The 27,201-nt window shown below is 55.0% G+C and overlaps 11 protein-coding genes across 11 annotated transcripts; 8 read left to right on the forward strand and 3 right to left on the reverse strand.

Moving 5' to 3' along the window:
• Positions 1 to 1,323: 1,323 nt before the first annotated feature.
• N657DRAFT_676684 (uncharacterized protein) lies at positions 1,324 to 2,780 on the forward strand (the record flags this gene model as incomplete). Its single annotated transcript, XM_062795914.1, has 4 exons — positions 1,324 to 1,615; positions 1,672 to 1,952; positions 2,033 to 2,441; positions 2,512 to 2,780. The coding sequence occupies 4 exons, from the start codon at positions 1,324 to 1,326 to the stop codon at positions 2,778 to 2,780; spliced, it is 1,251 nt and encodes a 416-aa protein (XP_062652752.1).
• Positions 2,781 to 3,855: 1,075 nt separating this feature from the next.
• N657DRAFT_48994 (uncharacterized protein) lies at positions 3,856 to 4,966 on the forward strand. The gene is made up of 3 exons (XM_062787612.1): positions 3,856 to 3,996; positions 4,048 to 4,466; positions 4,522 to 4,966. Exons 1-3 carry the CDS (start codon positions 3,970 to 3,972, stop codon positions 4,703 to 4,705), a joined length of 630 nt encoding a protein of 209 aa, XP_062652753.1. The 5' UTR covers positions 3,856 to 3,969; the 3' UTR covers positions 4,706 to 4,966.
• A 2,454-nt stretch (positions 4,967 to 7,420) lies between these two features.
• N657DRAFT_639519 (ATP synthase F1, alpha subunit) lies at positions 7,421 to 10,101 on the forward strand. Its single transcript, XM_062791785.1, has 8 exons — positions 7,421 to 7,531; positions 7,757 to 7,911; positions 8,070 to 8,126; positions 8,179 to 8,299; positions 8,352 to 8,819; positions 9,016 to 9,038; positions 9,097 to 9,592; positions 9,653 to 10,101. Exons 1-8 carry the CDS (start codon positions 7,460 to 7,462, stop codon positions 9,914 to 9,916), a joined length of 1,656 nt encoding a protein of 551 aa, XP_062652754.1. The 5' UTR covers positions 7,421 to 7,459; the 3' UTR covers positions 9,917 to 10,101.
• A 714-nt stretch (positions 10,102 to 10,815) lies between these two features.
• N657DRAFT_652523 (Ribokinase-like protein) lies at positions 10,816 to 12,248 on the forward strand (the record flags this gene model as incomplete). Its single annotated transcript, XM_062794308.1, has 4 exons — positions 10,816 to 10,891; positions 10,973 to 11,070; positions 11,298 to 12,026; positions 12,117 to 12,248. 4 exons carry the CDS (start codon positions 10,816 to 10,818, stop codon positions 12,246 to 12,248), a joined length of 1,035 nt encoding a protein of 344 aa, XP_062652755.1.
• A 2,991-nt stretch (positions 12,249 to 15,239) lies between these two features.
• Positions 15,240 to 16,493, forward strand: N657DRAFT_49222 (uncharacterized protein). The gene is made up of 3 exons (XM_062787635.1): positions 15,240 to 15,333; positions 15,400 to 15,653; positions 15,729 to 16,493. Exons 2-3 carry the CDS (start codon positions 15,477 to 15,479, stop codon positions 16,257 to 16,259), a joined length of 708 nt encoding a protein of 235 aa, XP_062652756.1. The 5' UTR covers positions 15,240 to 15,333; positions 15,400 to 15,476; the 3' UTR covers positions 16,260 to 16,493.
• On the forward strand, positions 16,494 to 18,795 carry N657DRAFT_49171 (uncharacterized protein). Its single transcript, XM_062787627.1, has 2 exons — positions 16,494 to 16,707; positions 16,781 to 18,795. The coding sequence occupies exon 2, from the start codon at positions 16,800 to 16,802 to the stop codon at positions 18,717 to 18,719; it is 1,920 nt and encodes a 639-aa protein (XP_062652757.1). The 5' UTR covers positions 16,494 to 16,707; positions 16,781 to 16,799; the 3' UTR covers positions 18,720 to 18,795.
• Positions 18,795 to 19,280, reverse strand: N657DRAFT_49177 (uncharacterized protein). The gene has a single exon (XM_062787628.1). It carries the CDS (start codon positions 19,168 to 19,170, stop codon positions 18,871 to 18,873), a length of 300 nt encoding a protein of 99 aa, XP_062652758.1. The 5' UTR covers positions 19,171 to 19,280; the 3' UTR covers positions 18,795 to 18,870.
• A 239-nt stretch (positions 19,281 to 19,519) lies between these two features.
• N657DRAFT_652525 (ribosomal protein L5) lies at positions 19,520 to 20,160 on the reverse strand (the record flags this gene model as incomplete). Its single annotated transcript, XM_062794309.1, has 3 exons — positions 19,520 to 19,896; positions 19,958 to 20,096; positions 20,158 to 20,160. 3 exons carry the CDS (start codon positions 20,158 to 20,160, stop codon positions 19,520 to 19,522), a joined length of 519 nt encoding a protein of 172 aa, XP_062652759.1.
• A 278-nt stretch (positions 20,161 to 20,438) lies between these two features.
• N657DRAFT_586555 (Sm-like ribonucleoprotein) lies at positions 20,439 to 21,857 on the forward strand. The gene is made up of 5 exons (XM_062789804.1): positions 20,439 to 20,576; positions 20,658 to 20,666; positions 20,728 to 20,781; positions 20,841 to 21,258; positions 21,308 to 21,857. The coding sequence occupies exons 1-5, from the start codon at positions 20,547 to 20,549 to the stop codon at positions 21,433 to 21,435; spliced, it is 639 nt and encodes a 212-aa protein (XP_062652760.1). The 5' UTR covers positions 20,439 to 20,546; the 3' UTR covers positions 21,436 to 21,857.
• Positions 21,858 to 22,011: 154 nt separating this feature from the next.
• Positions 22,012 to 22,838, forward strand: N657DRAFT_652527 (UPF0041-domain-containing protein; the record flags this gene model as incomplete). Its single annotated transcript, XM_062794310.1, has 3 exons — positions 22,012 to 22,084; positions 22,355 to 22,427; positions 22,559 to 22,838. 3 exons carry the CDS (start codon positions 22,012 to 22,014, stop codon positions 22,836 to 22,838), a joined length of 426 nt encoding a protein of 141 aa, XP_062652761.1.
• Positions 22,839 to 25,695: 2,857 nt separating this feature from the next.
• N657DRAFT_629985 (uncharacterized protein) lies at positions 25,696 to 26,440 on the reverse strand (the record flags this gene model as incomplete). The annotated part of the gene is made up of 3 exons (XM_062790943.1): positions 25,696 to 25,977; positions 26,115 to 26,238; positions 26,313 to 26,440. The coding sequence occupies 3 exons, from the start codon at positions 26,438 to 26,440 to the stop codon at positions 25,696 to 25,698; spliced, it is 534 nt and encodes a 177-aa protein (XP_062652762.1).
• Between the last annotated feature and the right edge of the window lie 761 nt (positions 26,441 to 27,201).

Consider the following 27,201-nt stretch of genomic DNA (forward strand, 5'->3'; position numbering starts at 1 on the left):
ATTTTGGCAGCGATGGCAGGAGGAGGGGCGGGAAGTAGGGTGTCTGAATCGGGGGGGGGGGGGGGGATTCCAATTTTGGAGTACCCAGACACTGCAGAGTCCCGTCAAGAGTGAGAAGCAACGAATTGCAGCCATGGCTCAACCGCGAGATATTAGTCGTCTTTCGTGTTTGTTGCTCGCGGACCCGAGCGCCGCCTCCATCTTTAGTGGCTTCTGGTGGCGGCATAGTCTTGAGACTGTTGATATTGTGCAAATGTCAATCTTGTCTGGCTTAGTATTGTCCCTGAAATATGGCTTGATGAGAGTTTGCCGACTGCACTCCCTGAAGCAAACAAAGTGAAAGGAAATGGCCGATTCGTCGAACATGACAATGCCCAGAAGTGCAGAGACCCATACTCTTCGCCTGACCCTAACCCTCAAATAGCCTTCCTCGACCCCATCCTCTCCACTTGCGTTTCGTTTCCTCTTTCCTCTTTCAAAATTCTCTGCTCCTCCGACTGGTTCCGGCAGCTCCCCCACCAAACACAAACAAAGCAGGCAAGGCATCGTCCGGGCATTGTCTACCCGCCGCCCAATCAGAAGCAGCACCTTGGCATCTTGCAGCCCGACGTGCTCGACGATGCATCTAGACGAGGTTAATGAGTGCCCTGCCCAGTGGCACGTATTGGGGTTGACACGCCCTACCTGTGCCGCCCGCACATCGGGCCATGGCCCGCTCCATCCCCCTTTCACAGCCCATTGAGCAGCTAGGGCTGCGCTCTTTGTCGGCCACATTTACGGTGCTGTCTCAGCTTAGAAATCTTTGTCCTGGGCTGAAACGGCCCATCATCCTACCCAGCCGGCCTCGGCCCGCGCGTTGGTATCAAATGCAGATATGGCCAGTCAAGGCTGGTGCTGAACCAGGGCTGAGATAGATGCCATGTTTCCCAATTGTAACGGTGGCTGATGTTGCAGCTATCTTGATACATCGCTGCTAATCCTGCCGCTGACGAGCCTCGCAACGGCCGTCTCGGATGGGTCCTGAACCTTCACAGGTCACCGTTCCGACTCCGGCCCGTCGTCCGTTTATCGCCTTATGGATCGACCAGGCCGGTCAACGATGGCCTGATGTTGGCACTCGTTCAGACCGCTCTCAGTGTCCAGAGAAACTGCTGAGATTGACTTCATCCCGAGTACCCCCCCGACTGACACAGTTTATCTGCTACCTCTACCGGTTGAAGACAAACATGCCTCCAAAACTCATTTTCAAGAATTTCCTTGCAGTGTATTCCAAGAATAACCCAGCAACCAGCGCCATATTTACCCGCGAGGAAGAATCGCACCATGGCGCCGTACATGTCGGTCGAACGAGTCCACCATTCAGATTGCCCCGGCGACAGCGAAGCCGTCTTTGATCGGCTCGTTCAGTCGGAACGAGGGCCGCTGAGCACGGGGTTGGTCAAGTCAGAGCAATGGAGGCAGCTGCCGACCGAGGGGCTGTACCAGCTTGTCATGTCCGAGCTGCTCGACGACGGCTGCACCCACCCCCTGGAGCCAGGGGGCGGAAGGGCTGTTGCCGTTGCCTGTGTGTTGGATCTTGGGTTGAGAATGCTCGAGAGTGATCGCGGAAGGGATCGTGTGTCACTGCGAGTCCTTTGCCTCAAAATCTGTAGCTGACTCTCTTGCACGTAGCCCTCGAGAACCTCGCGCGCAAGGCAATCTGCGTGTGGCGAGAACGACCCGTCCCAGGCCCCGTGATGGAGCCATGGAACGTGGACGTCCCAGCGGCAGTGGACGAGTTCCTCCGCTGCGTGCGCCACCACTTCCCCAGCGTCAAGATCGACGACCGGAATGGGTTCTGCCACGAGGAGGGGAACAACACCATGCCCTACTTGTGGGTTGACGAGCACTCGACCCTGGGACAGTTCGATTTTACCTTCAAGACGGCCGCTGTGCTGCACTTGAACTGGCAGGTAAGACTGGCCATCCACCTCTCCCTACTCACGGTCCTGCCTGAGTGTTATTACTGACGCCATACCTTTCCATCCTCCAGCTGATCGACAAGCTCTACTGGGCCCGTTTGAAAGCCGACAGTGCCCTGCGCCAACGGCGCGAGGACGAGCGCCTCGCAGAGACGGCCCGCTTTAACCGGCTGCAGTTCCATCTCGGGGCTATGGTCACGCACCACCTATGCCACCTCTTTGTCAACTTCCTCCGCGGGTTCGAGGACCTGGCCTACGAGGTGACCGACATGGATCTCATGCGCCTCGTCCGGCGGTACGACCCGGGCGCAGAGTTCGAGGTCGAGTTTTTCGGTGGACGGCCGAAGCTGTTCATCGACCAGCACGGTCCCAAGGAGGAGAGCTACCCCGGGCAGAGCTACGTAATCAAGCGTGGAAGGAACGGGAGCAGAATGGCGGCGGTTGTGGCACAGTACAAGATTGAGAGTTATCTCAAGGGCGGTGAGTTTTTGGCTCTTCCAGGGTTGACAGGTCGATCCCTTCCACCAGGTCGTTGCTGACTCGCCGACAGACTTCTCTGTACCCCTTCTGACGGAGGTGGAGGCAGAGGTCTTTCCCATGGAGCGGTACCAGGATGTTTTGCGACGCTTTGGTGGGTCCAAACATGAGAGCTGCCAGTGGAGAGAAAGTCAGGCTGGCACGAGGCGGGTTGCCGAGCCCGGTTCATTCGACCAGCAGACGCTAAGTGTGCCGTGGGATATTCAGGGGGTTGAATACCAGCTGTTGAAAAGGGCGTGCTTTGACCCAGCCATCAGGCTTGTTGATGTCACCGGGTTGTAAACAAGGTTAGACACTCCTTTCTTTGGGACCGGATTCAAATAAAACCTAGAACAGCAAGACTGAGAACGGCGTATGGCCGGTTTAAGGACGGCCCTCCATCAAAATAGGGCCTCATCTCCCAAGTCATGACTTTCTCGAATGCTAATTCCAGATTACGGCGTTGGAGATTAGTTGGCGAAGGTATCCAGGTTGGCGGCTGCCACCGTGGGAGGTCAAATCTTTCATCCGACCTCTACAGCCAGCACCCGCCCGCCAGAGTTTTACATACGAGGTCCGCAACTCACACTGTCACCAACTCCTATCAATGAGCTCACACCGAGTTAGCTCGGCGGTATTGGGAGAAGCTCTGGGAGGAGCTTCAGCAACCGAAATCGCGGGGTTCGACTCCCGGCGAGAGAAGTAAAAACCCCAGGGTTTCTTGTAGCCAACCACCTCTACTTGACCGGCGCGGGAGCTGGGCTGGTTGGTGAGCTTTTTGTCCTTTTGAGTCCAATCATTCTGATTGCTCTTAAACTATTCTTTTCCAGGAGCAAATACACGTTGTGACATTGTTTTGGTGCAGACAACAACAGTCTTGGGTCCTTGCTTGAGTCGGACCGCCAACACTGCCCTACTCGTGCAGCAGCCCCTGTTACAGATGGCGCACTCATGCTCGAGTTCTCAACTATGGCTCCGAGGCCCAATTCTCAGACCGTTGGCGGTCGTTGCCGCGCAGCAGCTCTGAGCTGCTCATCGGCCCTCCCAATCACACCTCGGCGTGTAGCCGCCAGCCGCCGCCGCGGCCACCACAAGACACCTCGTCGCGCAACCACGAGAGATATTCTGAGGTCGGCAAGTTGCTATCTGCCCGAGTTTAGGAGGGAGTCAAACCTACATGTGGCAATTATGGAGCAAAAAGAGCGGCCAAGCAGCAGATGCCCTCGGTACTTGAGCACAAAACTGCCGCGCCTCCGCGCTTAGCATGCACTGTCGCGATGCGGCATTGGCCGTCGCCTGTGCCGGGTTTGTAGGAGCATGCAGAAGTAACGCCAAGAGCTGGCCCAAAGGGCTAGTACCCTAGCATTGCGAAACGCCAGGGAGTTGATCAACTTGATCGAGACTGCCGGCTGCGCAGTCGGCAAGGCGGAAGCTGGAGAGGACTTACAGCGCCGGATCAACCTCATTGGTGGCACCACGACATGGCCTCAAGATGACCACATCTACCACATCTCTCAGGGTAAGATTGACTCGCTTTAGGGAACTTGAGCCTGGCTGACAAAGATTTAAGATCAAGGTTGCATCAGTCCCGAGACGGAGAAGCAGCGTACCCATAAGCCACGCTTACACCGTTGAGATAGAGTATTCCTCCGAAGACGAGATCGAAGATCGACTGGCACACATGCTGAGCGCATACCGAGCGTTTTACCTCGAGCCGGACGAAAGGGAACCGCAAACCTTGAGAGATGCGGTTGATGCGCGAACAAGTCGACGCATCCTCAAACGGATCTTCCATGACCATCTAAACTCAGCTGAAGATGAGGATCTCCTGTTGCAGAGGGAGGAGGAAGACGTCTTGGATATGCTGTTGAGATGGGTTCGAGAGACGCAGATGCCGTCTAGACTCTGCAGAGAAACTTTTGACGAGTTGGCTGGGTGTGTCGGCCGTCTCGATAATCTCGCGAGTGCATTGTTCGTCAAAGGCGTTTAGTGAGTCACCTTTTGGGCCGGACAACTGTGATCGACTGATAGCTAACAGCTTCAGCTTGTCCTTCGAAACTAAAGACGGCTCAATGTTTATGGTACACCTGCCTCCCAAGGGGTTCAATGATGCCAAACAGTGGGATTTTGGCGAAGTCTACGACGTGTTTGGTGGTCTTGGCCAGATCGATAATCGTTCAGAGAGCAAACCTATTGTGGCAACGGATAGTCAAAGGCGACTTGACTAGCGAAGAGTTAGCAAGAAAAGGACATCAACACCCCCAGACTGATAACTGAAAACCAGTTTCCTGTCAGGAGGTGGGGGGGAGAGGATGACAAAGAGGAAGAGAAAACGGAAGAAGAGGAAACGGGTGCTGGGGTGGGAAGAGAGCCTTGAAGAGCAAAGGGAGCTGCTGTTTATTGTGGTTGTTTCCTATTGACGTCCAAGACAAGCTTGCCGGCCTGCCAGATGTCTCTAGGCGTCGGAAAGGGAGCTGCTAAGAAGGGAACGGAGGAGAATGGAATCAATGACGATAAGAATGAGGAAGAGTATGACATGAGATGAAATCCCGCCTGACTTGTCTGATCTTGTTAAGACTTCGACGCTTAGCTTTCTGTAAGCGCCCTCTAAACTGGAACCATTACTTCTTCCAAATCCTGACTTCTCTACTCATTGCTCTCGCCATCGTCCAGCTTTCTCACATGGGAAAATCATCGAACAGTTCTAGTCAAAGTGCCCATTGAGCCAAGGCTGACGGTTCCTTGAGAAATCAAGGTGAAGCACTCAATTGCCTCTCGCAGCTATGGAAAATCCAGGACACAAAATGCCGGTCAATAGGTACCTTAAGCTCTCCCCAACACCGACAATTGATCTGAGGTAATGTTGGCACACGGTCAGAAATGAAGCCGAGCCGGGTGGCGATGAGCATTATGATGAGAGCTGAACCCGTGAAAATGAGTTGCCTGGTGACCACCAGCTCGAGATCGACCCTTTCGCCTCGAAACGCTTTGAAGCTGGCGCCAGCCTCAACGTGTACGGCCGGGCGAAGCGGCCTGGCATTGCCAGTATCGACGACGCTCTAGCGAGAGCCCGCTATGAGAACTTTCATAGCCGGGAGAAGATGAAGGGAATTGCCTACTTCATCCAGAAGTTCCATCATAACATTGCTGCGGGCAAGCGGAGCATGCTCGCCAACAACAGCTATGTCCAAGAGGTCTGGGCTCGTTGCGAAGAAGCGCTGATGGGATACCTCGAGACGGAGACTATCAACGCCCGCCTCATACCTTTGCGTGAGGAACTTCTCGCCATGAAATACGCGCCCCACATGGCGAGCTCGATGGCACCACTTGCGGGTTACTTTCTGATCTAGGTCTGGTGCACCTTGCCCACGCCCCTACCAACGATATTGCGCCTCAAGAAACCGTGAAGGATGCGGGGCTGACCAAACCGACAGCCTGGAACATGAAGTCGGAGACGGAAACGGGACTGCTGAGGAGCCTAACGACATTGCACACCTCAAAGCTGAGGTGCTGGCTCTGAACGAGCGGATAGACGCACTCATTGCTAAGGACTTTGTCACCCAGGAGAATGCAGCCAATTCCGCTGAAGAAGTCAAGAAGAAGATGGAAAAGCAGCAGAAGGTGGCGGAAGCGATGAAGGCAGATCTGGCAGAGACGGCCGCCACCGCGACCAAGAAACACGACGAGGCGGAAGCGCGCTTCCGGGGCGAGGTCGCAATTCTCAACACCAAGATAGCTTCGCAGCAGAAGCAGCTCGACGACCTCGCTGTGAAGGTTGAGAACCTTGCTATGTCTAAAGCCGCCAGTCAGAAGCCTCTCTTAACATAACCCACTGAAACCCCTGCAACATCTTCAGCCGGGAGGTCCGCCGTCAGATGTGCCATCGGATCAACCCTTTGAGCTTGCTCGGAGGTTGACACGTAGTAGCTTCATCATGTCTGACAGTACGCAAAAGTGCAAGAGGGACACTCCAGACCAGGCTGAGTCCCTCTACTCGAAGCGCCAGAACAACGAGGCACGTCGTTCAAACAGATGTCGGCGCGTATTGAGCCTCCCGCACAACCCCGACGGGACTAAGGAAAAGAAGACCTTCCCAGACAAGGCAGCGCCGGCCAAGGTGGAAACTCTAGACTTTTGATTCGATCATTGAGGAGGCTGCTGACGACGGGCACCGTAAGAAAAGTCCTAGCTTTATGAGCGGGTTTCCATGGTGGGAAGTGTTGGTTCTTCCTTTGTGCACTTACTTTCTGTTGCATGCTAGTGGTTGGCCAGAGTGCTCCAGCCTTCTTAGCGTCATAAGCCACCATGGACGAAGTCAACAGTCGGTCATCTTCGAAGCCCTTGATCATGTTACCCCTTAGGACGGGGGTTGGGCAGGCTCTCCCGCAAACGTGGCTGGGTGCTTTGAGTCCTTCGAACATGATACCGAAATTCGCCTACTCTCAATGCTATTATTCCATCTGCCTGTGGGCTCTCATTGCTCCCATTTTGCGCATCTGATGTGGCCGTTCAGTTGTTTCGGGTTCGAACAGTTTTGTAGCGTTGTTTCCACACCGGGATTATCCGGAAACTCGGGCGTAGCTTAAGAAACCCCAAAGTTGCAATTCCATAGTAGATATGTTAAAGTTTAATATTACAGAACAGGGCTGTGAGATTGTAAAGATAATCAGAGATACTTATTAGAATCTCAGAATGTAGGAATTGGTCGAACAAAGGTGTTTGTTGTTGACGACCAGCTGTTTGCAAGGAGGCTTCCGGGCGGTTGCTTTGAAAAGGTGGAGCCGGGAAAATTGACTCGGGCTCTGATTGGCTGGTGCCAAGCTCCGGACCCGTTCTCCTCCAGCTCGGCCTGCCACCTCTCACAATTTTCTCACGTCGCCCAAACTTCATCGACCTTCCTGTCTCAAACTCCGCTCTACGCAATTGCAGCATTGAGGCAATTGCTCTCCCTCACAGCAAGAGGCGACACATACCTGGATAATATGTTCCGGAACGCCCTCCGACAGAGCACCCGCGCCGTCGGCGCCCTCTCTGCCTCGAGCAGAGTCGCCGCAGTGAGTGCACCTCCGCCCGCCCGGCCCGAACCCAATTCCATCGACCGGTGCTCGGATCCCATCTCAACCAGCCCTGCACGCACCCGGGAAGCTCAATTGAGCTTTTGATTCGGCGGCGCATGGCCGTTGAGCGAGCATCGGGAGTTTGGACGGGAGCTGCTCAGTTTTGCGTGCCCTGTGGCGCGTGGCTCGCTTTTCGGCTAAGCTAACTGGATTCCCCGACAGCGAAATGCCGCACCCACCGTCTCTGCCCTCCAAACTCGCACATACGCCGAAGCCAAGGCCTCGCCGACCGAGGTCTCGTCCATCCTCGAGCAGCGGATCCGCGGTGTCCAGGAGGAGGCCGGCCTTGCCGAGACTGGCCGCGTCCTGTCTGTCGGGTACGTTTCTCAACTCAAGCAGTCTTGGCGACAGACAACATGCGCACCCGAGGGCCCGACGGCACGGATATCCATGCCAGGGCTCGGTGCCAAGTGGGAGATTGGATGTGGAATCAAGAGGGCACTACGGAATCGCGACGCTAACTGGACCACGATAGTGATGGTATCGCCCGTGTGCACGGCATGGCCAACGTCCAGGCCGAGGAGCTTGTCGAGTATGTCTAACGGTCCCTGCTTGGTCCCATGCATGGAGCTAACGCATTTCAGGTTCGCCTCTGGCGTCAAGGGCATGTGCATGAACCTCGAGGCCGGCCAGGTCGGTGTCGTGCTTTTCGGTTCTGACCGTCTCGTCAAGGAGGGCGAGACCGTCAAGCGTACCGGTGAAATTGTGGGTTGCATTGCAAGCATCGCTTTGGCAATGGTGTTCTAACGATCTCTAGGTCGATGTCCCCGTCGGCCCCGAGCTGCTCGGCCGTGTCGTCGACGCCCTCGGTAACCCCATCGACGGCAAGGGCCCCATCAACACCAAGGAGAAGCGCCGTGCCCAGCTCAAGGCCCCCGGCATTCTTCCCCGCCGCTCTGTCAACCAGCCCGTGCAGACCGGCCTGAAGTCTGTCGACGCCATGGTTCCCATCGGCCGTGGTCAGCGTGAGCTGATCATTGGTGATCGTCAGACCGGCAAGACTGCCGTCGCTCTGGATGCCATGCTCAACCAGAAGCGGTGGAACAGCGGCAACGACGAGACCAAGAAGCTCTACTGCATCTACGTCGCCGTCGGTCAGAAGCGTTCCACCGTCGCCCAGCTCGTCAAGACCCTCGAGGAGAACGACGCCATGAAGTACTCGATCGTCGTTGCCGCCACTGCCTCGGAGGCTGCTCCCCTGCAGTACATTGCTCCCTTCACCGGTGTAAGTGATTATTCCTTCTTCTTCTGTCCTTTCCCTTTCCCTAGCTTTTCTAGTTGCTTTTCACTCCATACTTCGTTCCTTTCCCTTTGTTTCTTTGTATATTCCCGTACTCCCTTTCTCCTTTTCCCTTTTTTCTTTTTTCTTCCCTCTTTCTACCTACAAGATTACCTTCGTACTGACATTCTGAATTAAACAGACGGCCATGGGAGAATGGTTTAGGTCGATAAAGCCCGCCCTTTTTTTTTTGGGAAGAAAATGACTGACATTGTTTGTTCAGGGATAATGGAAAGCACGCCCTGATCGTTTACGACGATCTGTCTAAGCAGGCCGTCGCCTACCGCCAGATGTCTTTGCTGCTGCGTCGTCCCCCTGGACGTGAGGCTTACCCCGGTGACGTCTTCTACCTCCACTCTCGTTTGCTCGAGCGTGCCGCCAAGATGAACGACAAGCACGGTGGTGGCTCCATGACCGCCTTGCCCATCATTGAGACCCAGGGTGGTGATGTGTCTGCCTACATTCCCACCAACGTCATCTCCATCACGGACGGCCAGATCTTTCTCGAGTCCGAGCTCTTCTACAAGGGTGTCCGCCCGGCCATCAACGTCGGTCTGTCCGTGTCTCGCGTCGGTTCCGCTGCCCAGCTCAAGGCCATGAAGCAAGTCGCTGGTTCCCTGAAGCTCTTCTTGGCCCAGTACCGTGAGGTCGCTGCCTTCGCCCAGTTCGGTTCTGATCTTGATGCTGCCACCAAGCAAACCCTGTCCCGTGGTGAGCGGGTAAGTATTGCAGTTCTCAAGTCCTCTATCGCTATGTGGGAATGCTAACTCTGTCTACAGTTGACCGAGCTCCTCAAGCAGAAGCAGTACTCTCCCATGGCCGTCAACGAGATGGTTCCCCTCATCTTCGCCGGTGTGAACGGTTACCTCGACTCGATCCCCGTCAACAGGATCCTCCAGTGGGAGGCTGACTTCCTCGCCCACCTCAAGACCAACGAGGCCGACCTCATGGCCACGATCGACAAGGAGGGTGCCATCAGCAAGGAGCTCGAGGCCCGGTTGAGGGAGGTCACCCAGAGCTTCATCAAGAGCTTCCTGGGTTAATCTACAGTAATACCAAGCGTTCCTGCGATGATCTACGGGGAAGTTCGCCGAGGCTGAGGGAGGATGTCTATACCGCAACGTCCGTGTGTTTCTAGAGCAGTGAGTTCCGTCTTTCGTGTGCTGGACTGAGGAGGGGCGCGTGAGAAGGGGATATTCTCCCGTCAAACCCATTGTAAAATAGAGCAAAGACTCAATCAAGCACTCGATTCCTTTTGTCCTGAACTACCGTTCAGCCGTGCTTGTTTCATTGCGGAACTTGCTAGGGAAATAAGACGAACTGAAACAAGACAAAACTATATAGACGAGCTAATTGGTACTGTATAGTTGGACGATAGAGCCTTTTCTACTTTCTGTTACTTTCGCTCTCTGTATCTTCAATTTAAGTTTCCTTCTCCTTGATTCTTTAAACAATCTATTATCTTTCTTCCTATCTCTCTGTCCCTTGTTGTTTGTTTCGCCTTTCAACCTGAAGTTCCCAACTCGGGCACGGTGTAATGTCGCGGTGGGTCTCACCCGATGTGAGTTCCAGTTGGATGGGACGGCCAGCTGTGACATCATCAGGTGCCTTGGCCAGGAACCGTCAACGACGCCAACAACTGGAGACCAACCTTTTTGTTCGATATGCCAGAGTTCTGCGCAGGCTTTCATACTCACAGTTAACTCTTGGGAAGCGCTGTCTCGATTGAGCTTGTCATCAAGGCAGGTAAGTGTGTCTTTTTCCCGCATGTCAATGCGGTGCTCTGGCCGTTCCGCCGACAATTGCTTCTAACGCCCGTCCCGGATGAACAATGCGTCTTGGATGCCGCTGACTTGCTTGGAAGACAGGAACTTTCGCGTACCTCGAAATGCCCCCTGACTCGTTCCCAACAACGACATCTACTTCCATTGCGCCTCCCAACATGTCGCCCGTTACTAAGGAGCTGATTGCCCGTGTGCGGCAGATGATTCCGCCCATGCTCGGGAGCTTTCATAAAGGTTCGTTGGTTTTCGTCATGGCATAAAAGACAGTGTGCGCGTGGGAACAAGAGCTGACTGAGGGGTTTTCTATGGCTACAGGACAACTTGGACGTGTAGGCGTCATCGGTGGAAGTGAGGACTACACTGGCGCGCCGTACTTTTCGGCTATGGCGAGTGCCAGGTTGGGTTGTGATATGGTAGGTTTCATGTTTATATTGTTTTATTTCTTTGGCTGGCACTCCTGCCTAGTGGTTGATGATAAATACCTCAGGAATGGGTGAGAAAATGGAAATGGGCAACTGGGGGGATAGTTGTGGTGACGCCCCGTTCCCGGCTCTGTTATCACCCATCTGAGCTCCTTTTCCCTTTCTGCAACTTCCTTGCCACTCTCACAAGATGCTAACCATCTCTCTCCATCATCCAGTCCCATGTCATCTGCACCCCGACCGCGGCAACAGTAATAAAGTCATATTCCCCCAACCTCATGGTCCACCCGCTCATGCGCTCCTCGCCCACCTCCCCCTCGGCCCCGGTCACCTCGGGCGACCCCAATTCGCCCGACACCGACGCCCGCCAGATCGCCGCCCGCATCATCCCGCTCCTTGACCGGCTCCACGTACTGGTCATCGGCCCCGGCCTCGGCCGCGACCCGCTGATGCAAGACACGTGCGCGCTCGTCATCCGCGCCGCTCGCGACAAAGGCATGCCGATGGTGCTGGACGCCGACGCGCTGATGCTGGTGCAGCGGGATCCGGAGCTAGTGCGCGGGTACGGCCTGGCGGTGCTGACGCCCAACGTGGTCGAGTTTGGACGGCTTACCCAAGCGCTGGGCGTGGACGAGCAAGTGAAAGCTGCGAAGGAGCAGGCCGGTGAGACGGCCAAGGTGGAAGCGCTCGCGCGGGCGCTGGGTGGGGTCATGATTGTGCAGAAGGGGCAGAAGGACCATTTGAGCGATGGGAAGGTGACGTTTACGGTGGATCTGGAGGGCGGCAGGAAGAGGAGCGGCGGGCAGGGAGATACGTTGACGGGGAGCATTGCTACGTTTCTCGGGTGGCGGAGGGCGTATCTAGATAGGATTTGGGAGACGGGGGACAAGTTGAAGGAAGAGGAGCTCGTTGGACTCGCTGTGTTTGGCGGCAGCGCAATTACGCGGGTGAGTTACCTAGGCGTGTCTCCGGTTTTCGTTCGTTTTCTTTGTGTTGTTCTGCTGGACTTATGGCAAAGGGCTAATAAAGAGTAACAGGAGTGCTCGCGCCTGGCGTTTGCTAAGAGAGGCCGCAGCCTGCAGGCGAGCGATCTCACGGAGGAGGTGCATACGGCCTTCCTCAACATCTTTGGGGAGGTCGAAGAAGACGGTAGTGGCGCGAGGCTCTGAGCAGTTGCTGCCACTTGCGAATTGCGCTCCTGTGTAGTCCCGGCGGATGCTGATTCGCCTGCTGGCGGGACGGGAGATCGGCTGAGCTGTGATCTCCGCAGGTTGGCTCGCCTCATTTCGGTCGTCCCACGACGGGTTTTCGGCCGATCTTCGCACCTGCCGGGCATGGACACGGATCTCAGTTGAACGATGCACGATCGGGCTTTCGCAGGTGCGTCTGAGCACAGACGGAATAGCAAATCATTCGCTGCGCTGTCGGAAGCACCTGGTGTGAGGTATAGAGTAGCGGATAGAGTGAAGCGAGACATTGTCCAGACAACACAATCTGGAGAGTAATCTGTGCGTGCTGTGGGATACGGTATTCGGGTCATCAGTTGTCTCGAGCTTTGGTGACGCTTGATATGGATATCGTGGCTCCGGCAATGGGTGAAGAGCACTGGGCAGCAGGGACTTGCTCTTGTGCTTGGTTACACCCGCTCATGGGCAGGAAAAAGATCTGAGCATGCGAGGGGCCGTTGTGAGATCCCCTACAGCAGTGCCAAGGTCTGTCCGCACCCCTTTCCAGCTGGATCTGGCATCGACCTGTAATCCCCGGCGACGATGCCGGAAGGGATCTTGTTGTTCTCCAATCATACTGTGTCGGAGTCCGACGTTTCTCTCCTCCCTCTCCCTTGTGAGTGCACGTGTGTAGGCACGCTGCCACGGAGCCACGCCGGCTGAACGGGGAACTTCTACATGTGTACGGGACACACGCCCCGTTGATCCGGAGGGCTGGATGGGAATCTTTGGGAGGAGCCGCAAAGGGGTCGGCTGAGAAAGAAACGGTCCAAGGGATGGAGTGGTCTTGGTCCCGCCGGGGCTAACAACGCACGACAGTAGAAACTGACGGGGGGCTGAAACATGCGTGGCCCAAGAGACCCAATGAGGAGGCGCCGATCCGGCACTCGACCCGAAGGGCTACTAACCCTATGTCAATAAGAGTACCTCCGTACTGAGCGGGGAGAGTTCATTCATTTGACGGATAAGCAGATGCAGATGCTCAGTCAATTGTCATGTTACTAATCTGCTTCAAGGCCGACCTGCATTGTAACGTTCATGCGTTGCGACCTCCCATGGCTACTCGAGTACCGGTCTGGGTGGTAATTCTCAGGAGGAGGACTTTCTCGCCAAAGTCGGGCCCAGCATGACGGCACCGGCACCCCACCCGCATCCAGGGTCTCGCCCCTCGCCGGGGAAGGTAGCCGGAGAGCGTGGGGGATGTTAGCGGGAATCACAACCCTGCCAGTCGGCGACCTTCGCCAGGAGGGAGGAGCTTTATCGCACCTCTTCCCCATTGCAGTGTACTGTACAGTCCAAGTACACGTGTACGGAGTAGAGTAGCAGCGAGATTAAGAACAGAGAGTTGCACCTGACACTGGGCCTTGTTTCACCCCCGTCGACTCCATCGGAACGGGTAAGCTCATAGTGGCGGCCTTCAGTTCGTATGTCGCCTGTCTCATGACCGACGCTGCTGTGAATATATAACCTGAAGATCTTGCGCAGAAGTCACCGCGATGCTCAGACTCTCATGACCAGAAAGTGGCACCGTCGTACGAGAGAAAATCCGTCGGTCTTGGAATTGATATCAACCGGGAGAGGATTGGAGCCAATGCGGGCCGCACTCAACAACCGGCCGTCTTTCTCGTCCGGCCTGAAAAAAAGCAACTGGCCGACGAGAAATCCTTTGTCAGTGCGGACCCAAAAGACTGGAACAATGCTCACTCCGTTGGCGGTTATTGTGGAGATACCCGTTTGTCTCCATTGTCCATTCCATGTCCGCAATCGCGTGTTGTGGATGAAGGGCAGCAAACTCTCCAGCCAAATCTGACCACAGTCTGTCAAACCTGACGAACCTTGAAAAGAGTTGCTGCGCCTCAGAACATGGAAATCTAGGATTGTGGAGGTTGATTGGAGCTGGGAAAGATGGCGTTGAATCTACATGAGCCACTGAGCCACCATGCAAGGAGGTGGGGCTAAAAAAAAGGTTGAGGTCATCCTATTACAGGTTCAACAGCATAGTATCGCCGGAAAACCGTAACGCAACCATCGCTGGCCTCAATGTATCTCCGAAGTCCAACATGGTATTAGTTAGCCACCCTGTTTTACCCCCCAACCCTCCATGGCAATGAGCCAGCAGCGGTGCCATGCACGGGCGATCACAAGGGTGCTGCTGTAAGGTCAAACTGCTAGTTCCGCCTTGGCGTTGTTTTCGGGAGGCGAACACCATTTTTGTTTTAAGTATCCGTACTAACATGCTACACTGTAGAAGCCACCAAACAGTACAGTGAGTACACTGCAGGCCACAACATATATATTTAGGGCCAGTATACTTGGATTAAGGTAACTCGATCCATAGAACCTATTGCCGTTATCAAATACTTTGTCTACGTAATGTATGTTGAGACGCAATTGAAAATGCGATTTTAAAGACGAAGCTTGGACAAGTCGAAGCCGAGCTTGGCAGGTCCAAATTGACTTAAATACATATGTCTAGCCAATAGAACCTTCCAAAAATGCCATGGGGAAACTGGCGGTTTGACCTCTCTGTGCATCCGAAGGGGAAAAAAGCAGATCTGTTTCTAGTGAACGGGCCCCTTGTTGTGAGGGATGTGTTTTCTGCTGTTCTGACAGGCTTCGGGAAGCCACCTCAGGCGTTTGCATACATCGCGGATTCAAAAGTGTCATGCATACGCTCGGTTTCTGGGTTGCGTCGTACAATCCGCGATTCGAGTTGCTCCAGGCAACGGGCAGAGTGGTGATCACGGTCGTCAGGAACAACATCTGAGGCTGAGAGAACTTGAACTTCGACGTCGAGGGCTCAAGATGGGAGCGGGAAGCGAAGCCCACCCGCCAGCTGACAATGAATAACGTTAGAGGAAGCCGGGCCGTGACGGAGTGCTCCGGTCTCGTCCCTCATTCGCGACTCACTCCAACTTCGGCAGTCCGTGCGTCATGCCCTGGCTCTTTCCGTTTTTGGTCTCGACCTCGCGAATCCGCCTTACAATTGCTTTTTCTCGATTATCTTTTTCCAAGCGATGGCTGAGCTGTTCGTCATCCTCCTTCCTGTCGGGTGGATAGCTTGTGGAGACTCACTCTCGCCGGAATATCCAAGAGATGCTTAACGTTCAAGGCTGACGCCGTCCCGAGAGAAAAAGCAAGCGCCGACTCCTCTCCCCCTCTCCCGTCTCCATGAGAAGACCCTTCACCCCGTACCTGTCTCGTCGACACGTTGATCAGAGTGGAAGACAGCAAGGTGTTACAGTGATACAAGGGTGTTACGCCGACCGGAGCACGGCCGCCATGAGATGGTCTGTCCCCGTATGTACGTCTCTCAGGGCTCAGTCATCGAGCTCACTTCAGGTTCCGGTTTGAGACCCTGCCATCAAGATTTTTGACTCTCCCTTTGCTGAGAACGATTCGGCTTACGTGACATGTGCTCAGCGAATGGGTGTTTCTGGACAGTCTCCCTTCTTTTTACTAGGGTATTACCCCTCTCTGTCTGCACATAAACTGGAAATGACCACACTCTCAACTCTCACCTGTCATCTACCGCCCCTGTCATTATTCTTCAGAACCCAGGGAGCCGGGCATCTGGGCATTGGAGGAGAACCCTCGTCGGTTTTCTCCACCACTGTCATCCGTCAGGTCCAGGCCCAGTACCGGCATGTTGTGCTTTCGTCTTATATCCAGCTCATTGGACCAAGATTTTTAGCCTCACTCGACTCTGCGGCTTACACCACTCCTGTTTCTTTCTTGCCCTCGTCTCCCGCTCGGTGGGGGGTGTGGCCGGGACAATTTTCGGTGCTCCGTTTGCAAGGTCCTTTTTTCCACATCGACGGAATACTACAATTGCGAGCCGCGATAAGCATCGAGCAGCGGTTGCTTTTCTTGCTCTCCTTTGCTTCCCACAGTGTGAGCCGGCATATTTTGGTCTGGACCTGGGAAACAGACGTCCAGCCTGGTTTTCTCTGAACTCTCAAATATTCTGAGCACTGTCCGAGTGGTAACAGAAAGGCCGACCATCTTCGAATTCCCGGTTGTTGTTGCCCTTCTCGGAACTCCACGTCTCGTTCCTGTCCCCTCCTCGGCCGGGCCAACAGACTTCTGCAACCTACGAGACTCATGAAATCTGGAACCTCTTTCCCCCTACCGTGAATTCTCGTCCGACCATCCCACAATGTCCCGTCATTGAGGTAACCTGGAACTTTACGTGACGGGCATTGTATCACTGGATCGACTTTCGAGTTTACCATTGCGCCTTCCGATTTCATCGCCCAATCGCCTCTAAAGACTCCATCGACTTGCCCACTCAACACCTCGCAAATAAGAGCTAACTTCTTTTCCACTACCTGTCGCTATTCCTCAACAAGAGGAGGCCATTTCGACTTGAGGCTGCCATTCTACCCTCATCCCGGGACTGGTACGCTCACCTAAATACCCAATGTTCTCTTATTCCTCGACAACCGTTGCTGACAATTCTCCTTCTGACCCAGTTCCGCCTCAAACATCACGATGGCGACCAAATTTGAGAAGCTCGACAAGCAGCTCGACCGATTGGGGGGCCTGTTTTCCAGGAAGAAGAGATCCACCGACTCTCATGAAGTGGACGTTGCAATTGACAGGCCGGCAACGCCAGAATCAATGGACGTGGATGAATACAAACCAACCTATCAAATCTTCAAAAAGAAGCCTGGCGAGAAATGGCCAGAGCCATCCTTCATTCGGCCAACGTCATCCAGGATGGAGGCTAGGGAAGAGGTTCTCTTCATGTCATACTCGACTCGACGGGCTAGGAGCCTTCCGGAGTCGCCAAGCTCGCCTCGCCTTATGATCTCAGAGATTCGCACCGACAACTGCAACCTGGCTGCTCCTGGGGCGCCCGGTGGCTGTCCTCCGATCCCGTCACGGTACTCCTCACTGTACTCCTCAATGAAGGCCCGCGTTTCTCAGCGGTCTTCGTCACTGCATCCAAGCCCAAGCAGGGACGACCTTTTATCAGAACTGATGGACTTCAGCTTCTCCACCGCATCGTCAAAGACTGAGAACAATTCATCATCCGGGCGACGCTTCAGACCGGCCTCGAAGTCGCCCACTCGGTCCAACTCGCTTTCTGCCTCCCCCAAGGCGCAGGTTGATCGGAAGCGGCCTTCAAGATGTGAACAAGACACCCTAGCCGTCCCCGGACAAGAGCAACCTCAGCAGTACAACGCCCGGACGCTGGCACCGTCGCAGCGGGAAAGCCAATGCCTTGGAGCGGCATCATCGAGATATCCGGGACCAAACCCATCGGCGATCTCCATGCATGAGTCAGGTGTTGATAAGCCGGATGCTGGCCACGAAGTTTCGCAGAGACCGAGGAGCATGTCCATCTCCATGACCTCCGGCCTCAAGTGTGCTAACGAAGCTCTGCACAAGTCGACCAGCCTGCCGAGGCTCCCGATCGCGAAGGTCTCAAGTTTGGACACGATCCTCAAAGAACCCAGCTTGACCGATTTCCTTGCCCTGAGCGACGATGACATCGCGGATGGCCATGGTACCACTCGTACCCAGTCTCCGGCATCCAAGCCTCCGAGCGTTGCGCTACCACCGCATCCGGCGCAGGCCTTCACACCTCGGCAGCCCCACGACACTACTCCGCTGCTCACGCTCTCACCTCCGCTGGCCAGTCGACCCCTGGCCGCCGCGGCCTTCGAAGCTGCAAGAATTGCGACCAAGTACCAATTCGACCTAGTCTACGTCGTTAACCTGTGGCCCAGCCACATGAGCCGCCCCAATCGCTCCTCGCCTCTCAACCCGTTCTACGGCACGCCCGTCGCCACGTCTCCTGCTCGATTCACCCCGCCCTCGCCACCTGCGACCCCCGTTTCCCAAGCCTCAGGCTATGACAGTGGCTTCGATTCGCGACCACAGCCTCCCAGCTGCAGCCCAGACAGCGGTATGAACGGCCGGTTGCTTGCCGCATACGGCCTGCAGTCGATCGAGTACCCATTCCGCATCTGCGTGCCAGTACACCAGAAGGTCCTCCGCACCCAAGGCTGGCTCGAATACCGCGACGACAGCGACGCCCGGGACGTGATGGCCCGCGGCTACAGCTGCTCGTTCTGCACGGGCTATAGCCCCGCCAGAGGGCGGGACGCTAATGCCGTTTCCACCCCGGAAGGCAAGCGACGGAAACTCAAGGACAACCCGCCCAATCGCGGCATCGTCTTCTCCGCCTTCAGGAAACGGCAAGAGGACGGCACGCTTGTGTGCAGCGATGCGAACGAGCTCGCTGCGATCCACAAGGACGCCGAGGCGCTCGTTGACATGCTGATCGACATGGACAAGACACAGCGCCAGCGGTGGGCCTCGGTGACGGGTACGCCGCGCCGGTGTGTTGGCGGTCCGAAGAACCGGCTGGTGAGGCCTAGGGCGCCGCTGGCTGCGCTTTGAGCTCCGACCACACACCTTCACAGTATCTTGCAATTAGGCGGAGTCAACCCGGTTGACTGTCGTTGCACAATGCTTTCCTTTGTAACACTGGCAACTACAGTAATGCTTCAGTCTCGTTCTTTGACTTTGAAATTCGAATCGCCTGACACTGTCAGTCGGGCTTGACTGCCGGTCCTGAGGACTCATTACGGTGGTCTCCCTGGACAGCTATGTTGCGGCTTGAGAGGTTCCCTGTATCTTGGAGGCGGCTGATTTCGGAACAAAAAAAGGAGGGGAGAGATAGATGGTTCTGTTGCAATATCATTTCATGAATGGATGACAGGGGAAGGGCTGTGTCACAGGCATCTGGGTGGACTTTTGCTTTTCCCATGATACCTAGGCAGTACCTTAGATAGCAAAATATCAATGGTAAAGGGTACAAATTGCATAGCGCCAGCAGTCTGGTCATCATGTTTCATGAGTGTCCGTGTCGCCGGGAACCTGCCCCGACACCAGTCATGGAAGGGGAGAGGTTTGATCACGTTTACGGGATTGGTAAGCCGGCATATGCGCCGGTCGGACTCTGAGGCCGAGGCTCGACTGAAATTCAGACCGAGCACGATGGACAAGACTCGTCCACGTAGAGGGAGCTGTATTCACATGTTCCGAGAGAACTCAACGATCCCATTTGCATGAACCCGCAAAAGCAATCTACCCCCAGAGGTCCCCCGATGGTGCTGATGCCCGAAACTCCCCATTCCCTAAAATGCCCGATTTTTCTCACATCATTTCGCCCAATCACCATTCCGTCAAGCCCACATTTAGCGGACAATGGCGTCGAAGCGCTGCTTGAACCACCGGATGGTGTCGTCGCGGGTGATGCGGTGGCTGGCGCCGATCCTGCTCTTGCAGCGGCGGCGGCGGGCGACGCGCTCGCCGGGGCGGGTCATGCAGCAGTAGAAGTCCATGCCGTAGATGCCGATGCCCGGGTCGTACTTGATGCCGAGATCGATGTGCTCGCTGATGCCGAAGCCAAAGTTGCCCGTCTCGCTGAAGTTGCGCTTGCGCAGCTCATACTCCTTGACCTTGAGGCCGCGCTCGAGAATCTCCTCGGCCTTGGGGCCGCGGACCGTGACGTGCACGGCGATCTTTTCGTTACGGCGGATGCCGAACGTGCGGACGGTGTACCGCGCCTTGCCTGAAGGATTGTGTGTTAATGGAGGAGGGAGGAGAGGTTGGAATTGAGGAGGAAAACTCACTGTAGACCGGGGTCTGACCAGAGAGCTGCTCCAGCACCTTGGCAGCACGGGTCAGTCTGTCACCAGACTCGCCGACCGAGATGTTCAGGACGAGCTTCTGGATGCGGAGCTCCCGCATGGGGTTTTGGGCCTTTTCAGACTGTGATCGTGTTAGTTTGACCCGCAATATTATTTTTATTATGCGATTGGTATGTTCCTACCATGGCGGCGGTTTTGTCGATGTTCCGGTACTGGGCGACTCGTCGATTCCACCAAGAAATTGGAAGCGTGAGGTCGATTTTCGCTGTCGAATTTGAGATTGTGCGTGTGGGGACTGCTTGCCTGCCGCGGAGAGAGCTGGGTGGGCGACAAACTGTGGCGCCAATCTGTTTCGTGGCTGAACTGTGACTTGCTGTGGCTGAAGCTTGTCGTCTTAAGCAAACTTCCAGGCAACTCGCCTCCACCACGCTATCATCAAACCAACCTGCGCGTTACTTCAGAGCCTCCGCCGAGACCAAGAAGAAACCGCAATTGATAAAGTCGAGAGCTTTGTCAACGAACCAATTTTTTGAAAATTTGGAGAAGCTACTCTGTAGCATCTGTCGCAAAGATGTCGGCGCAAAACAAGCAAGGCAAGATGGTGAGTTCTACCCTCCCGCCGACACCGCTCTGCAGGCATCTATGTTGACATCGGAGGACTGACAAAGGCGCATTGGTTTAGGCCGGCTACGTACGTATTTTTCTCCGACGGAGTCAGCGACGACCTGGCCGATTTGCTAACTTGATTGCAGATCAACTACCGGATGCGCATCACCCTGAACGATGGCCGTCAGATGACCGGTCAAGTATATAGTTCCTCACGATTTATCGCTTGGTTGGGCTGTTGTTAACACCTCTGGGGTAGATGCTCGCATTCGACAAGCACATGAACCTCGTACTCGCCGACACGGAAGAATTTCGTCGCATCAAGCGCAAGCAGAACAAGCCGTCCGCCCCTGGCGCGTCAGCGGCCGCTGCCCAGCTCATTGAGCAGGAAGAGAAGCGTACTCTGGGCCTGACAATTGTCCGGGGTGCGCATATCGTGTCGCTCTCCGTTGAGTCGCCTCCTCCAGCCGATCCCAGCGCGCGTCTCGGCAAGACAACAGGGGCCGGCATCGCGTCGACGCTCACAGCTGGCCCCGGCGTTGCGCGGCCTGCTGGACGGGGTGCTGCTCCTCCCATCTCGCTCGCCGGTCCTGCTGCTGGTGTTGGCGGTGCCCCTCCTCCTCCATTTCCTGTCCCTGGCTTTCCCGGTGCCCCTGGGTTTCCTGGTCGTGGTGGTCGTAAGTACAACCGCTTCCCACTCTGCTATTCTTCTGCTAACTGGACTAGCTGCGCCGCCTGGCTTTGGTGGTGCTGCTTTCCCGCCCCCTGGCTTCCCTGCCGCTCCCGGGTTTCCTCCGGGATTTCCTCCAGGAGGGGCGCCGCCCACTGGCTTCAACCCGCCGCCACGAAGATAAGGGTCTGTTTTGTAAGGTTACCGAATACCCGGATCGCGTTTCGCTGCAGCCCATTGTGCTGCCAGCAATCCTGCTGCATATGGCGGTGCCATGAGTTAGGCTGGAGATCCCACCAGAATTAGGGAGAAATGGTTAGGTTGGACGGCGTTCAGGATTATAAGATCTGCGGTCAGGGAGGATCAAGCTTGTGACCTAGCCAAGGGCATGGTAGAGCGGGCATTCTCAGCATAGGGTGCTTCCAGCATCCCCGTAGCCTTGGAGGAGCAGGAATAGAAACTTGGCTGCTGGCTATACAAATCAACTGGGCCTTCCTCGCTCTCATTTTGCGTATTATTGGCTTTGTCTCCTTGCTTTCCAAGCTCTTTCTCGCCATGAACTTTGTATGTTACTGGCAGCTTGGACTGCCGTCGTATCGATCGGACAAGGTAGTGACGTACCGCATGTCTTTGAGGTCTGTGCGGCCTCCGGACCCAAATTCTTTCCCGGCCTGGCATCTCCGATCTCGAAGACAAACCACCAAACCCACCCTGACCGCGACAACGACGAGGCTGCGCCAGCACAGCAACCACCGTCAACATGGCCGCCTTTGTCAAAGCAATCAATGCGAAGATCAGGGCGCACCCGGTTTTGAACTATGTCTGCTCAACACGTGAGTTCTTACCCTTTCTGTCAGCGCACAAGTCATCGGACATTCCGATTCTCTTCTTTCTCCCCGAGGGCGCATTCGGCCGTCATGGATGGTTGTGCCAGTATTCGGAGGCGACATGCTCTCTGAGCTCACTGCACGACCAATATTTGGTCGTTGGGTTTCTGGGGAGAGGCCAATTCCTATTTCGACGATTGCGCAACGGTTGCGCCGGATGTCCACCGCCGCCTGGTCCTCGATCCTGAGCCATGACTAATTGGAGACTCACGACAGATTTCTGGGGCCCTGTCTCCAATTTCGGTATTCCCGTTGCCGCGGTCATGGATACCCAGAAGAGTCCGGACCTGTACGTTTACCCCAGCCGCCTTCGCTCCCAGCTCAGCCCTGCCTTGGCTTCGTCCGATACCCCTCCAGCACGGCCCTTCTCCTTGGTTCGGGTTCGATCCAAGCTAACCACTTACTCCCACCTACCTGCAGGATCTCCGGCCCAATGACTTTTGCCCTCTGCATCTATTCCGCGACCTTCATGCGCTACTCCCTCGCCGTCACGCCCAAGAACTACCTCCTCTTCCTCTGCCACTTTGTCAACGAGGGCGCCCAGCTCACCCAGGGGTACCGCTACCTGCAGTGGACACAGTGGGGCGGGAAAGAGAAGGCTGCGCTCGCCGGCGCCGTGGACGCTGGGAAACAAAAGGTTGGTGAGGTTGAGGACAAGGTCAAGGAGTTGGCTGCTGCTGCCACCACCGGAAAGAAATAAGGGATTTGCTTAGTTGGATGGAGAATATGTGATGGAGGGTTGAGGATGGTTATGGCGGCTAGGACAGGGGATGAAGGGTTGGATGCCGGATTTCCTTCCCTTCTAGGTTGGAGGAAATACATCCGCTGCCTGCCTAGGGAGTTCAGCTTTAGTCAGTGACTCTGGACCACGGCAGGTTCCATCGTTGCATCACAGGTGGGCTGCAAGATGAAAGCGCGGCGTGCCGGCTGGGGTTTGCTTTGCGTGTTGACCTAGACTAGGGCTGGATGCACCGGTATCCTCGGATCTGTGTGTTCGTCTTCTACTGATGGCATGATACTTGGCCCAAGTATGGAGGAGCATGATTTATTCGTTTATCTGTAATTAACTGTCCCAATGGTTACTTATCTACTCCGTTGGAAGATGTTGATGGTCGAGAACCGGTGTCTTTGGGAAGTACTGGGGAAGGTATCTGGGGGAATGGTGTCAGTTGTGGTCTCGCCATTCTTTCAGAACATGGTGGTGTCACAGCCGGACATTCACATCACGTTGCCGGTGCCAAAGGCTCCAAGTGAGCGAACGCACTGAATCTCTATCCTCTCTTAAACTTCTGCGCGCAGTTGGCCCCATCATCACCCGGCCTAATCCTGCATCACAGGCTTGCAGCATTCCGCAGACTAGTCATTACAGATTGCGGTCCCTGAGCAGCGATTCTCGAGATATTGGCCAATACACCAACCGCACCTTTTCTCATTTCCGGAGCGCTCGACACGACCTTGCCATCCATCCCGAAGCTTTCCGAGGCAAACAAAACGGATCGATCCTTGAAGGAGCATTTAATGGCAAAGTTCACTCCCTTTCGCGCTAGAATGCGGCACTGGAACAGGCGCCTCAACAACGAGGAGATGATGGATCGGGATAACTTCTTGAAGTGGATGGAGGGAAACCTTCCAGCCGTGCATGATGCAACAGTATCCACTGGCAAGAAGAGGCCGCATGGCAGTATTGCCGATGCTACCGGCTTAACCTTTGGCCCTGTGAAGCTCAGGAGATCTGTGAGTCCTTACATTGCAGCAACTGCAACGCTGCGTCGTATGGGTGCAGTCTAGCCGACCATCTGCCAGGCTATCGTCAGAACCCCAATCAATTCCCGCAAGACTGTTCCTAGGGGTGAAGACTCGATCCGGCAGATGTTAGATGAGGTGGACATGTTTGGAGAGGACTGGGAGGAAATTTTCGATTAAGAGTCCGTTGGTCTGCGGAAGCAACATCCATCCACAGCGGAGACGACAATACGTACGAAGATCCTGCAGATCCCAATGCAGTGGATGCTCTGACGAGGAGTGGGACTTGGGCAGAGCGGAAGAGTCTTGGACAGCCAATGGGACCCCGCCGGACAAATAATTGATGACCATTAGGGAGAAGAATACACCACAGAGCTTCTGATATAGAAGGTACGTTGGACAATCAAGAAGAAACAAAAGGATCGGAAGGCGATGAGGAAGCGGACACCGTCGATGACAGGAACCAGGGGGGAGAGCACACCAAAAGAGTATGCGGCGAATGTGATACAGGGAGTTAAAGACGTCACAGAGATGATGGGGATGCAAGCATATGACCAAGGTCACTTCCTTGCGGATTGTGCCCCTTATTCCTAGTATGGCCGTAGCAGAGTTGTCTACATCATGTAACTGAATCCACCTTAGCTACCTTGTTTTCCGCCACTTACTCTAGGTAATCTCGTTGCCTGAAACCGATCATCTTTGATAGGCAATTCCATCATTTGAGGTTTGAATCGCTGACGACAGTTGCGGGTTACCCGACTTCAATGACTTGAGCATGTAAAGGGCCAGTGGGAAAGACACTATTTTCAACCCTGACTCAGCTCAGCCCGGAACTTAGCAAAAGCATCACTTGTTTGATCGGATGAACAGTGCTTGCTGGAGGTTTCCAGACCACATGCACACCACATGCTCACATCCAGAAGCCCATCCTCATCTCAAGCTTCGAAACTCAGTTTACCACCTACAATTTACCAGTTTTCACCTCACAATTCAACTCAGCCGAACCAAGGCGTACTTGATATTCTCAGCGCCGGGGTAGTCTGATGAACCACACCCGGACACTGCTCAGGCTGCGGGTAAAGAAGAACGGCGGGACAAAGAACCACACAATGTAAGTTACCCTGCATGGCAGCAAGTGATATTCTATCCATTGATTGTCTAAGAGTAAGGCTATCCGATGATTTTTATCAAGATACTCCGGCCAGAGCGGAATGAGAAAACAGAAATACCTCAGACGGTTGACGTCAAGGAGACGCTCGAGAAGTTCAAGAAAGACAGGGAAAAAGTGCAAGGTTGGCTCATCCAGGAAAATATAAAGATGGCCGCGACTGCACAGGGCCTGACGCCCTCGATTATGGCCTGGATGGAACACATGAGTACAATCCTGGAAAAATGTATTGCTTCTCCCTGTCCTCGCAAGGACATGGCCGCCGAGACTAGAAAGGGCATATGACAGGTTCCTGATTTAAGCGGGCCAAGGGTTGGCGATGGGAGTAGGGACAGATGCCCACGCGGCTGAGCAGCCGTCTTTCAGCTGGATACCTGGGCAATTAGCCTGAGGGAAAGCTAAACCGCGTTTTGAAAGTCCCCGATGTTGGAGGATAACCCACGCGGGTTACTACATGATGCGGACATATTAGCCCAGGAACTACCTACGTAGCAAACCTTGAACTCCTCCGCTTGTCCACGCCCCTGGACCAGGACACTTCAAGTCTCCAGATACATTACCAACTGCAATTTTCTCAGCTCCGAAGTCAGGGATGATTTCGTCCACGGTACGAATAAACTCCTCGAGATTCTCCACAACATACGAATCAGAGATTCTCCGTCCAGCAGTGGGCCGCAATGGCCAATTCCTTGACGATGGTGCGCTGCTGGTCAGCAGATGCGCCCTCAGCAAGCTCCCGGAGGAGAGCAGGAATATCCAGTCTTGGAAACAGAGGCTCTGAATGCCCGCACATTTTATGGCATTGCTGCAACGTTGCCTTCTTGATGTGGTTGATGATGCTCTGGATCATCAACTTGAATACATCGAGACTGGTGTAGAGGGCCTCCTTTGCGTCATCCCCATCATAGTCCACAATCCGTGGAAGCTCCTACGTGGCGGGCACATGATTGCCGAGCAAACGGATTGCGCCATGATACGACTCGTTGATGCTGTTATCAATGTCCACTTCATAGATTCATCGTCGAGGTTATCATCATGCCACTCCATCTGCTGGCAAAAACCGACGTTGATGTGGCGATAAAGACGCGGCTCAATGAGCTTGTCGTCGAGGGCGCCCCGTCGAAGTTTCTCAGCAAGCAGGCGTATGTGCTTAGGTTCGAGCTCGTAACGAGCAGCATCGTGCAGACCACTGAAGCAGAGCTCCTATAAGCCATGGCCTCATCAGCAACTTCTCTAACGCCGAGTGCATTATGTTGAACGTACTTCGCAAGCCTCAGCTGCCTCCTCGGACTCCCAGGAGCTAATTGAGAAGTGCCCTTCGAATAGGATCTTGACAAGTGCTTCAAGGTCCGGGTCGTCGGACTGGTCTGCGGGAATTCGCCCGAGGGCATCGTTTATATCCTTGTGACCGTAGTGCTACCAAAGCCGGGAAAGGCTCCGCTAGTATATCAGACGCCGGCAGGCTACAGGCCCATTGCTCTACTACCGACTTTGGGGAAGGTAATAGAATCGGTAGTGGCCAGGAAGGTCACTCAAGCCGCGGAAACCAACGGCTTACTCCCAGATGAGCAGATGGGCAACAGGGCGCACCGGTCGACAGAGCTGGCAATCCGACTGGTAGTAGCGCAGGCACAAGAAGCCTGGAGACAGAACGCCACAGCGTCGCTCCTCCAGCTGGACATCTCAGGCGCCTTTGACACGGTCAACCACGTCCGACTACTAGCTACCCTTCGAGAAATGCGCTTCCCGAGGTGGCTCGTCCTATGGACGAAGAACTGGCTGACCGACCGGGAGGCCACCCTTCACTTCGACGGTCAAGCAGCTCGACCGACGGCGATACGAGCGGGGGTCCCCCAGGGATCTCCTCTATCCCCAGTCCTCTTCATTCTCTACATCGCCTCCTTGTACAAGCAGCTGAAAGAGGAACACCCCCATCTGGCGATAGCGAGGTTTGCGGACGATACCAACCTCTTGGTCTTTGGTCGGGAGCCGGAGGCTAACGTTCGACAGCTGGAGGCAGCGTGGGAGACGTGCCTGCAGTGGGCAGAAACCCGGGGAATGTCCTTTGGCCCGGAAAAGAGCGAGCTGATTCACTTCAACAGAGGGCGCAAACAGTGGACTGACCATCTGGAACTTGCGCAGCCGGGAGGAG

Source organism: Parathielavia appendiculata (assembly GCF_033297405.1).
Source record: "Parathielavia appendiculata strain CBS 731.68 unplaced genomic scaffold N657scaffold_1, whole genome shotgun sequence".
NCBI classification, from domain to species: domain Eukaryota; kingdom Fungi; phylum Ascomycota; class Sordariomycetes; order Sordariales; family Chaetomiaceae; genus Parathielavia; species Parathielavia appendiculata.

Bases quoted from the DNA above. Each gene is read 5' to 3' on its own strand.
- N657DRAFT_48994 (XM_062787612.1), top strand. From the start codon at position 3,970: ATGACCACATCTACCACATCTCTCAGG. The intron at 3,997-4,047 runs GTAAGATTGACT...CAAAGATTTAAG, and splicing joins CATCTACCACATCTCTCAGG to ATCAAGGTTGCATCAGTCCC. The intron at 4,467-4,521 runs GTGAGTCACCTT...TAACAGCTTCAG, and splicing joins TTGTTCGTCAAAGGCGTTTA to CTTGTCCTTCGAAACTAAAG.
- N657DRAFT_639519 (XM_062791785.1), top strand. From the start codon at position 7,460: ATGTTCCGGAACGCCCTCCGACAGAGCACCCGCGCCGTCGGCGCCCTC. The intron at 7,532-7,756 runs GTGAGTGCACCT...ATTCCCCGACAG, and splicing joins CCTCGAGCAGAGTCGCCGCA to CGAAATGCCGCACCCACCGT. The intron at 8,127-8,178 runs GTATGTCTAACG...AACGCATTTCAG, and splicing joins CAGGCCGAGGAGCTTGTCGA to GTTCGCCTCTGGCGTCAAGG.
- N657DRAFT_49222 (XM_062787635.1), top strand. From the start codon at position 15,477: ATGAGAAGACCCTTCACCCCGTACCTGTCTCGTCGACACGTTGATCAG. The intron at 15,654-15,728 runs GTTTGAGACCCT...ACATGTGCTCAG, and splicing joins CGAGCTCACTTCAGGTTCCG to CGAATGGGTGTTTCTGGACA.
- N657DRAFT_49171 (XM_062787627.1), top strand. From the start codon at position 16,800: ATGGCGACCAAATTTGAGAAGCTCGACAAGCAGCTCGACCGATTGGGG.
- N657DRAFT_49177 (XM_062787628.1), bottom strand. From the start codon at position 19,170: ATGATGACCAGACTGCTGGCGCTATGCAATTTGTACCCTTTACCATTG.
- N657DRAFT_586555 (XM_062789804.1), top strand. From the start codon at position 20,547: ATGTCGGCGCAAAACAAGCAAGGCAAGATG. The intron at 20,782-20,840 runs GTATATAGTTCC...CCTCTGGGGTAG, and splicing joins GCCGTCAGATGACCGGTCAA to ATGCTCGCATTCGACAAGCA. The intron at 21,259-21,307 runs GTAAGTACAACC...TAACTGGACTAG, and splicing joins GTTTCCTGGTCGTGGTGGTC to CTGCGCCGCCTGGCTTTGGT.